The 10,606-nt window shown below is 58.0% G+C and overlaps 1 protein-coding gene across 1 annotated transcript in view; it reads left to right on the forward strand.

Moving 5' to 3' along the window:
* Window positions 1-10,606, forward strand: part of LOC104540127 (nuclear receptor corepressor 2-like) — a gene marked incomplete at both ends in the record, with an annotated part of 39,244 nt that overhangs the window by 19,558 nt on the left and 9,080 nt on the right. Inside the window, 10 exon segments of the mRNA XM_010183855.1 lie at window positions 1,324-1,474; window positions 5,149-5,301; window positions 5,638-5,724; window positions 5,989-6,266; window positions 7,076-7,439; window positions 8,472-8,699; window positions 8,806-9,060; window positions 9,417-9,566; window positions 9,987-10,179; window positions 10,255-10,401. Of these exon segments, the coding sequence (XP_010182157.1) occupies window positions 1,324-1,474; window positions 5,149-5,301; window positions 5,638-5,724; window positions 5,989-6,266; window positions 7,076-7,439; window positions 8,472-8,699; window positions 8,806-9,060; window positions 9,417-9,566; window positions 9,987-10,179; window positions 10,255-10,401 (2,006 nt within the window).

The raw sequence follows: 10,606 nt of genomic DNA on the forward strand, positions 1-10,606 counted from the left end.
CGATAGTTTTTTGCAGCGTGAGTTATTGCTCATCTGGTAACAGAGCGGAGAGCATTAAAACAAGGAGGGGGGGAAATCGGTTTCCCGTGGGGATTTTATCTGGCCATCGTTCAGATATTTAAAGCCACTCGCGCTCGGATTTTTGCCGGCTTCCTTCAGGGAGGGTGAGGACCGTGTTCCCTTCGGCCCTGGGGACCTGAACCTGAATCCTGGCCCAGAGCAAAGGCTCATCTTGCCTGGTGCCCTGCATCCAGCGGATGCTCAGGGGCCATAAATAACCCGTGCTTCATCCCCTCGTATGCCCCTGCGGCACACGATGGGTGGGCACAGAGGGTCTGGAGCATCACAATCAGAAGATGCCCAGTTTGTTTACACACACTGTTTTACATCCAGCTAATTAATCCATCTAACAAGCCAATTATTTGGCTTGGGGTTAAGGTACCAACCCCAGACCCAGGGCAATACCTGGCCCAGCAGCCTGCATCCCTCTGCTCCCGGTAGGGAGAAGGAGCCCCCCGCTCCGGCAGCAGCTCCCAGCACCAGCGCTGATATTTGATCTCAGATTAGTCATCCAGTTCGCAGAAGGCAGATCTTGAATATATGCTCTCTGCTCTGAAGCCATCTGTCATCACTTGCTTTCAAATCCCCTCCGAGCACGTCCGCGGAAGGAAGATGACTTACCTGGGGCCGGGTGTGCTGCGAGGGCGAACCATCAGAGCGTTGAGCCCACGTGCTGGCACATCCCAGCAGCTGCAGCGGGGTTTTGGGTACCCTCGAGCATCAGTCCCGGGGGGTGGTGGGGTTGAACGAGCAGAGTAGGTGGGTGTCAGTCAAGAGCTTTGCTCTGACAGCATCGCCGAGCCTTTCCTGCGATGGCAGGGGGGACCATCACCCCGTGGTGGCTGTTCCCAACGGGCTGTGATGGCAGAGGGGTGTTAATCGCCAGCGATGTCTTCAAGGACATCCAGCTCTGGGTGTTTTGGAGTGGGGCAGGTGGCTGTGAGCTGTGTCCGTGTGGAAAGAGAGGTTTGTGGGAGCAGGCCAGGTCGCGTACTCCAAAACACGCAGGGTGATGGAGCTGCTATTCGGGAGGTCCACGGTGTCCTCGCCCCACACCTCTTCCCAGCAGCTCACGTACCTCTTTACCGCTCCTCGTTATCGCCCTCATCAATAATTAAGCCGCGAGTCCCTCGCTGTTGGCAGCACCAGGAAGCGGAGGCCGGGCGCGCTCTCCCTCCCGCGGGGAACAGCCTGTCCCTGTGCGCGCGCGCTCGCTTAATTGCTTGTGACACCGTTAAATATGGATCTTGGTGGCTTTCCAAGGGCACCCCGGCAGAAGTGCTGTACAAAGGAACCATTACCAGGATAATCGGAGAAGACAGCCCCAGCAGAGCAGAGAAGGCGAGGGAGGATGCCATGCCCAAAGGACATGTCATCTACGAGGGGAAGAAGGGCCACGTGCTGTCCTACGAGGGTAAGTCGTGATCCTCTGCCTTTTTAGGGCAGGCACCGGGGGCCAGCCTGGCGCCTCTGCTCCCGGCGGCGTTCGTTTGCCTTCTCACCCCTCCTGCCCACAGCTCGGCTGGGTTTCCCTCTGTCCCATGCGTTTATCTGTTTATTTATTTATGCCTTTGCCAGCAGGGAGGGGGGCAATAGGGCTGTGGCCGTGGACAGGTTCACTGCCCCCCACGTGGGGATGCCCATGGGATGTACCTGATGTTGCATTGGCCCCGTGTTTGCTGGCCACGCTGGGGAACCCGTGGGTAACCACACGACCCTCGTGGCCACCGTGGCTCCTGCTGAGGCTCTGGGTTTAGGGCATGGGGCAGCCCAGGCCCCCCAGCTCAGCATTGGTGCGGTGGCAGCATCGCCACCATCCCAGCCCCAGAAGGAGCCAGGTCACTGGGACGTGTCCATGGCCGTGCTTGGTTGGCTCTAAAGAACAGAGGAGAGCAGAGGACCAGATGAGGGGGTATTGCCTTCATCCCTAGCACCCTTGTGCAGGAGGCGTCTGCCCAAAAACACTATGAGAGCGTTACCAAGCTCTTGGGCCAAGGTGACACTTGAGTCTCATCTCCAGAGGACACCGAGGGGCCTGGTCTGGGTGAGAAGCTGTCCCTAGCACAGACGGTGTCACTTGTTGACCCTGCCCACCCGGGAGCAAAATACGGCAAAGCAAAGCCAGACAAGCAGCTCTGGAGAGACCCAAAAGCCACGTTACAGCTCACACCCCTGCTGGATGCTAACGCGCTGCCTCGGTGAATGCCGATGGTGCCTCGCTATGTTAGCAGTGTCAGCAGGCGGCCCCCAGCGGCCCCCCCCCCCCCCCGCCCCCCCCCCGGCGGCCCCGCCCCCCTCTGCGCCTGCTCAGCCTGTGGCGGCAATGGCCATCAAAGCTGCTCGGCGAGTCCCGGTGGCTCCCGTTGGAGATAAGCAGATATTCCTCTCCAGTGAAGCTGGAAACTGCTCCTCCATACTCACCATGTGCTGGGTCGGGCAGCTCTGACGTAGAGCCGGGCTCCTCCTCACCCACAGTTGGGAAGAGCTGAGTTACCAACGCCATAGCCTCACAGCCCCGTGTCCTCTTGGGGTAAAATACTGGTGTGTGCTCCAGCGTGCGTGGGGACGCCGTCCTCGTGTGTCACACCTCTTCTCAGTTGAATTTGGAGATGGCTGAGGAGCAGATCCTAACCTCAGCTGCACTTGCCTGCCTCAGCAGGGATCTCTGGTTGATTGCTGTGCTGCCTGAACCCTCTGCATCCCTCCCTGGGGTCAGAGCATCTCGCCCTGGGGGCAGAGCGTCCCTCCCTGGGGACAGAGCATCCCTCCTGGCAGCCTGGGTCCCGTGACCAGGCCCACATGCAGAGGGTGTCCAGCAGAAGGTCTCTTTCCTCTTGCCCACAAGTGCAGGCTTTTGGGTTTCATCCCAGGGTGGTTGTTTCATCCATAGGCAGAGGGTTCAGGTCAGGTCATGGGGGACAACTTGCAGGCTTTGGCTGATGCCACATCTCTGGGACCTCAGGGACCTTTTGGGACAGGGCTTTGCACCGTCCCTCTCGCCTGCCGTGTGGAAACCGGCTTTGTCCCATGGCAGCCTGTGTTCGCTCTCAACTCTAGCCCAGATAAGAAGTGTCACCATGGGAGAGCGGTGTCTGGGCGCCCTTTGGGACAGTTGGCAGGGCTGGGGCCATGCAGGACACGGGAAGCGCTTTGGGACTTGTTTGTGCAAGAAGCTATTTTAATCCCTTCTGCCCGGGCTTGGAGTCGAGTGAGGTTGATCTCAGAGGCGATGCTGCTGAGGGAGGGATGGAGAAGGCAGCGAGGACCGAGGTCCCGCTCGGGGCAGCAATGACCTGCAGACCACGCTCTTCCCCATTGCACCCGCTCATCGGTGTCAGCCCGAGTCTCCCCGGCTGCAAACAGAGCCCATCGCCTCTCGTCCTACCCCCATGGACACAGATGAGGAGTTAATTCCTTCCTCTCCACGCCAGCCTTTTACGTGCTCCATAGCATTTATCACATCCCGAGTAATCTCGCCGGCCCCGCTGTCTTTCTCCTTCCCCCCATGCAGCCCAGCGAGGCTTCGCAGCCCGGAGCAGAAGAGTTAAAACCAAAAAAAGATTAAAAAAAAAAAAATCAAATAAGAAAACTGAAATTGTTGGTGATTATGAATTTTGGCAAGCAGAAAAAAAATTGCAAATTCTTTAGTGTCATGAGGGTGCTTAAAATAAAAGAGCTGTAATGAGACGAGATCCTGTAGCATGTGCGAGCTGAATTGTGCTAGATTGGTTATTCTCATTCTGCATATGATTGCTGACGGCTTCTGTGAGGCGAAGGGACGTGATTTTGGAGTGATTTTTCTTTCTGTTGCGTCTCTTTTTTCTCCCTCGCGCCCTCCCCCTGCTTCCCGGCGGTACAAAGGGTGCCCGGGAGCGTGTCCCCTTCTGCAGAAGGGCTGTTGGCAGCAGATGTGCCGTGATGACAGGGTGCGGGCACGTCGCCCCGCGCCGCCGCAAGGTGCTGCTTGATGCTGAACGTCACCCCCGGATTTCTCCCGTCGAACGGATCTGAAGTGAAGGCTCAGGGACAAATCCCCCCCCCTCTTGTTTTCCCCGCACGCAGCCCCCAACGCTTTCTGGGTTGAGTGGGTGCTGATTGCGGAAACCAGCAGTGGGTGTGAAGTTGTAATAATCCCATTTTATTAATTACTGCTTTTGCCGAGGAGGACTTTTGTTCCCGATGGTCCGTGATGGAATGAATGTTTTTAGCTTCTCCTCCGTTGTCTCTAATTGTACATCCACCCTCCCTGCCCACAAAGAGGGGGATCAGGGCACCGATAATCCTTGGCAGGGGCGACCAGGCCAGGGACGATGGCGTTGACCTTTCCAAGCCACCATCCCCGCTCGGAGCTCATTGCATAAACACGAGGCTGGATCCAAAGCTGCCCACTGAATTCACAGCTGTAGCTCAGGACCGGTGTCCACTGTTGGTTTGCAGAAGAATGTGCTCTGGGTTTGGACGAGGAGGTGGTGGTGGCCTCTGGTCACGCTGGTTACACCAGTCCCACATGGGACTTTTCCCCATCCCTCCCAGTCCTTGTGTGCACTCCTCGCTGTTTCAAAGGAATCGTTCTCAGCTTTGCCTCTCCCCCTTTGTTTTTTCCCCTGATTTTCTCACCCAGGGAGTGTCTCAGCAAATATTACGGCTGGCCAGGATCCCAAACAGTAGGTGTCTAGCAAAAATCCAAACAAACAAGGGGTGACAAAACCAAAAATCCCTGAACCCACAGGGCCAAGTTCAGTGGAACCGCAGCTGCTCGCACCAGCGCCGCGCTGGCTCCGGGCTGTCCCGCTGCCTACGTGATGACCCCCGCTGAGGCCGGAGTGGGACACCACGGGGCGGATGCTCCTACCCAAGCGGGAGGCAGGGATCTGGAGCCTGAGGCAGGCAGGGAGGGGAGAAAACACCAGCTGAACTTCTTGGAAGCCAACTCTGTGCGACGTTTCTGGTGTTGCCGAGCACTGGGCAATGCTGGGATGGGCTCTGACCTTTCGGCAGCGTGCACAGACAGCAGTGAACACCCTCCCTTGGCCCTTGCTGACTTTCCCTGCTCCTGACGGTGCTTCTCAGTGTTCCCTTCTTCCCCAGGTGCAGTTGCTGCTTCTCAGTGTCCCAAAGAAGACAGCAGGAGCTCAGGAGCTTCGCATGAGACCACGGGAACCAAGCGGACCTACGATATGATGGAGGGGAGGATCAGCCGGGGCTTATCAGCCCGTGATACCTTATCTGCCAGCATCGAAGGTGGGTCCGGGTGAAACCTGTCACCCACGCTGGGTTAGAAGTGACCCACAGAGACCAAATCTTGCCTGCATGATGCGCCTTCCCGTGCCCATGTTTTGGCAGTGGACAGCATCTGACCAACATGGGAAAACAAGGGGCACAGACTGGTCCGTTTGCCATTGGTTTGTGTCCTGGTAGACCAGTTTCAGGACTACATATTTTAAAAAAGAGAAATTAAGTAATTTAGAAACTGTTGATGTTTTTCTTTGTTTGTGAGTCCCTCGTACAATTGTTGTGCATTGATTGTAAATGAACTCCTGTGTCACAACCCAGCTTTCTCCCTTGGATCTCTTCTAGGTCTCATGGGTCGAGCGATCCCTCCAGACCGACACAGTCCCCATAACCTGAAGGAGCAGCATCACATGCGGGGCTCAATTACACAAGGTAAAGCCTGCAAGCAGAAGGTGGCCATGTCTTGATTTTCAGCTTGAAACTAATGCAAAATGGGTCCAGTGAGTGGTGGTAGATGTGAGGTGGTCCAGCTGCATTGGTGATGCAGCTGCTCTGTGTATTCAGTGGGTTACCGGTCCCCTAGTTATGTGCATTAACTAGAGATCCCCTTGAACTGAGCGTCTGCACAGGGACTGGGAGTCCAGTGTCCGGCTGGGGACTCACCCTCTGCATCCCCTGTCTGCTTGGGTGTTGCAGGAATACCTCGGTCCTACGTGGAGGCCCATGAGGACTACCTCAGAAGAGAAGCCAAACAGCTCAAGAGGGAAAACACTCCACCAAGGGACTTATCTGATGCCTACAAGGTCAGGTCTCACGAGGGCCTTACTCCTCTGAAAATGAAACCCACCCACGAAGGCCTGGTGGCCACGGTGAAAGAAGCAGGGAGATCAATCCACGAGATTCCCCGGGAGGAGCTGAGGCGGACTCCGGACATCTCCCTGACGAGACCTCTGAAGGAAGGCTCCATCACGCAGGTGAGCGTGGGGCGGACAGCGGATGGGATCGCTGCCACTCAGGCTGCTGTCCTAGCGCAGACCCTGGGGACCATCCCCGAGGTCAAAGATGAGCAGAGAGGGCTTTGGGTTGCAAACACATCCCTGGTCAGAATTCGGTATAGATAGCCCTTCCTCATCCTTTGACCTTTAAAAGGTCGCTTCCAACCCAAACCATTCTGTGATCCTTCCCAGCAGATAAGCACAAAACCCAGGGAAGAGCTCAGCACCCCCTGGCACGTTACGAAAGCGATGCCCCATCCGTGTGCGTACACGGAAGGGGCCGTATTTGGCTCTTGTTCAAGGCCAGAGTCATCTCAGTGCCCTTGGCAGTTGGGACTTTTGAGTGCACGTAATCTTGGCCTCCTCCCCTTATGGGCAAGCGTCAACCCAGCAAGTCCAGTAGTTAGGATGAAACGTGGCATGCTCTCTCTTGTCGGACTCCAAATATTTGGAGGGTTCCCATGGCACCTCGTAGTCCCACCTCATTTCACGGCGTGTGTAGGAGAGAGGCGTGATGGGCACAGCCAGCCTTCAGCAGTGACTCATCATCATCATCATCGTCTTGTTGGAGCACAAGACACGCAGGATGGGCACTCCACCCTGCCCTGCACCCTGTGGAGCAATTACCTCTGTTTTGCCAATGGCTGATGCCATTTGACCAAGTAAACTGGGGTGTCCTGACCCACTGAACGAGGAAGCACAAATCCCACCGAAACTCGATGGGATGCGGTCGCTGCGTCCCCTTCTGCTCTGCACCCTTTTGATGTCCCCTCTGCTTCTGTCCCCAGGGTACCCCACTGAAGTACGACAGCAGCTCTTCCTCCTCGAGTACCAAAAAGCATGACGTGCGGTCCATCATCGGCAGTCCCGGCAGGACTTTTCACTCTGTGCACTCGCTGGACATCATCCAAGACCCGAGGAATCTGGAGAGAGCTTACGAAGAGAGCCTGAAAAACAGGCCAAGCCCGGTGACAAACTCGGGTGGCTCCATCGCCAGAGGGGCTCCTGTGATTGTACCCGAGCCGGGCAAGCCCCACCAAAGCGTCCTCGCCTACGAGGACCACCAGGCAGGGCACAGCACGGCGTTCGCCAGCCACTTGCACAGAGGGTCCCCGGTCTCCACGCGGGAGTCCACGCCGCGGCAGCACGAAGGTACTTGGTAAAGCTTTTATCTGGTGCTAAGGTTTCCAGTAAAACCGAGAGGGCGAGGTGACCCCACCTTCCCGAGCCGTTCCCAGCAGGTGCCCGTTGAACCCGTTCTCCCCAGCACCCGCTCCTGCCCGTGGCCATGGCTGACTCACGGTGCTGGGGTGGCTGCTGGGGCTCAGCTCCCTTCTGGGGGTGCTCACATGGTTGTGGTCAGCGCACCCCACATCTGCATGGGGGTAACTGAAGGGAGGCTTGGGCCACAGCTGGTGAAGCTCACGGTGTTTCAGAGGCTTCATGGCACGTTTGTGGGCAGGATCAATGTTGAACACAGTCTGTAAGACACCTTGGCCCACCAAGCCTGGGAGCTGCAGGGAGCTGCTTCAGGGCATCTGAAAATGCCCTGCAAATCCATGTCCTGACCCAGGAGTCCCATGATTTGGGGTGTGCAGCACAAGACATTGCAGTCTGCTGAAAACAGAGGCCAGGTGCTGTTACGGACACAGGAGTGGGTGACACCCGTCCCAGGTTGGGTGAGAAGTGCCACCAGTGCCCAGCTCAGGTTGAGAGAGCCGAGAGAAGTCCCTGACATGATCCAGCCTCCTCTCCATGTGCTGGAAAAGAGCTTATGGCTCCAGAGGGTGGTGCATGCTCAAACCCTCTGACCTGTGTTTTGTCACCATTGCCAGGAGTTTTGGGGTCCCTGGCTCTGCCCAGCAGCAGTGACCTCCTTGTGCTGAGGAGCATGTGAGCAAAGCTCCACCGCCGGCTGCTTGTGTGGGCCAGGGTGAACTCACAGACCAGCGTGGATGTGCTGGGGTGCAGGGGTGGTTTGGGACAGGCTGCAACTGGGGCTTGACCCACCTTGGCCTTGGTGGTGTAATGTGGCATGGGAGTGCAGAGAGGAGGAAAAGGTCCCTCGAGTGCAGGGGGAGCCACGGGCGTCACTGGGGGACACGCTTGGCTGCGGGCATCCCTCAGGGACACAGCTTGGCTGCTGCTCTCAGTCTGTGACTCACTTCCTTCTGTGCGCTGCAGGGAGCATCACTGCTGGGAAGCCGGTGTCCCAGGACAGAAAGATCACCCCCACGTCGCGAGAGCTCACCAACTCCAAGTCTCCGCACGCCCCCGTGCCCGACCACCACCACCCCATCTCCCCGTACGAGCACCTGCTCCGTGGCGTGAGTGGGGTTGACCTGTACCGAGGACACATCCCGCTGGCTTTCGACCCCGCCGCCATCCCGAGGGGAATCCAACTGGAAGCAGGTACCGTCGGCAGGCGCATGGTCTGTTTGGGGTTGGTTTTTCCCTTGTCATGCTCCAAAAACCTGTGAGGAAAGCAGCTTCACATCTGCATCCTTTTCTCTCCCAGCTGCTGCCTACTACCTGCCGAGGCATCTGGCCCCGAGCCCCACGTACCCCCACCTCTACCCCCCGTACCTTATCCGGGGCTACCCCGACACGGCTGCCATGGAGAAACGCCAGACCATCATCAACGACTACATCACGTCCCAGCAGATGCACCACAACGCCGCCGCCACGGCCATGGCGCAGCGGGCGGACATGCTGCGTGGCCTGTCACCTCGGGAGCCCTCCCTCGCCCTCAACTATGCAGCAGGTCCTCTTGGCGCGGCACCATCCGGGGGTTTGGGGTCATTTTGGGAGAAGGAGGCTGTGTCAGGCCGGCACTGCCAGGTCCAGTGCTGGGGCTGAGGGCTGAGCCAGCAGCACGGTGTCACCCATCAGTGCAGGAGCTTGGCTGGTCAGCGTGAAGGACAGCCTGGAGGGAATTTGATGCTCTTTTTGCCATCTTTAGTTATTTGGGGCTCCTTATTTGCCCACATAAGGGTCCTCTCCCCAACATCCAGTGCCTGGGGGCTGTGTGTGATGGGTTGACCCTCCCCACCATCACTCCCTGCTCCAGTGCAGCCAAGCTGCAGCAGCTTGGTGTCATCCTGACCGTCCTCTCGCTTCTCTCTCCAGGCATCATCGACCTGTCCCAAGTGCCACACCTGCCCGTCCTCGTGCCCCCCAGCCCCGGCGCCTCCGCCACCACCATGGACCGCATCACCTACATCCCCGGGCCCCCCCAGACCTTCGGCAGCCGGCACAGCAGCTCCCCGCTCTCCCCAGGTAACGCCACAGGTCGCTTGTCCCATGGCAAAGCAACTGGACAGGACACCCTTAACCAGCTGAGGGCTGTGAGCTCAGTGTGCTGGGGCAGATGAGGGGGAACCCATATTCGTTCTCACGCAGGGATCAGCCCACTGGCTCCCTCAGACCAGCTCCTCTGATCCTGCTTGTTGGGGTCTTTTCCTCCTTCTTCCCCAAAATGGCAGCTGGCAAACAGCTTTGTGGAAGGTCGTACCCTGGAGATGGCACCAGGACAGCTATTGTGGGGTTTGCCTGGGTTTTGTCACATCAGTTGCCCCCCGTCTGTCCTGCTCCAGGTGACCTTGGATGGAGCCGTTCCTTACCTGCTCTGCAGACACAGGTGGTGTTTCTCAGAAAAAAAGTCTGCAACCCTTTCACTGCCTTTTCCTTGGCTTTCAGGAGGCCCCACGCACATGACCAAACAGTCGGGATCGTCGGTGTCTGAACGGGAACGAGAGCGGGAGCGAGAACGGGAACGGGAGCGGGAAAAATCCATCCTAGCATCCACCACAGTGGAGCATGCACCCATCTGGAGACCAGGTAGGCTGGGGAGGAGCCCGGCTCCACACCCTGGGGCCCATGGTGGGTGGACGTAGGGTTGGGACGATGCAACCAAGAGCTAAAGAAGCCCTTCTCTGTGTTTTCCCCCAGGTACAGAGCAGTCCAGCAGCCGTTCGTCCTCACACTCTCACAGCCACCAGCACTCTCCCGTCTCGCCCCGCACCCACGAGACCATTCAGCAGCGCCCCAGCGTGCTGCACAACACGAGCATGAAGATCATCTCCTCGGAGACCCCCACCCCTTCCGTCCTGCGGTACATCCCCCCGCCACGGTTCCTGCCGCTTGCCTGGACCCCTGCGCCAGGACGGCCGCGGTGGTTCATTAATGAGCATCGCATGGGGCACCTCTGAGATGGAGCGAGGGTTGTTTTGGCCACCAGGCTCAGCGAGAGAAGGATTGGGGCTTACAGGGAAGTTGTGATGGGTAGAGGCGGGGGTGGGGGGGGACGTGGTGTTCTT

Source organism: Mesitornis unicolor, unplaced genomic scaffold (genome assembly GCF_000695765.1).
Source record: "Mesitornis unicolor isolate BGI_N332 unplaced genomic scaffold, ASM69576v1 scaffold31594, whole genome shotgun sequence".
Lineage (NCBI taxonomy): Eukaryota > Metazoa > Chordata > Aves > Mesitornithiformes > Mesitornithidae > Mesitornis > Mesitornis unicolor.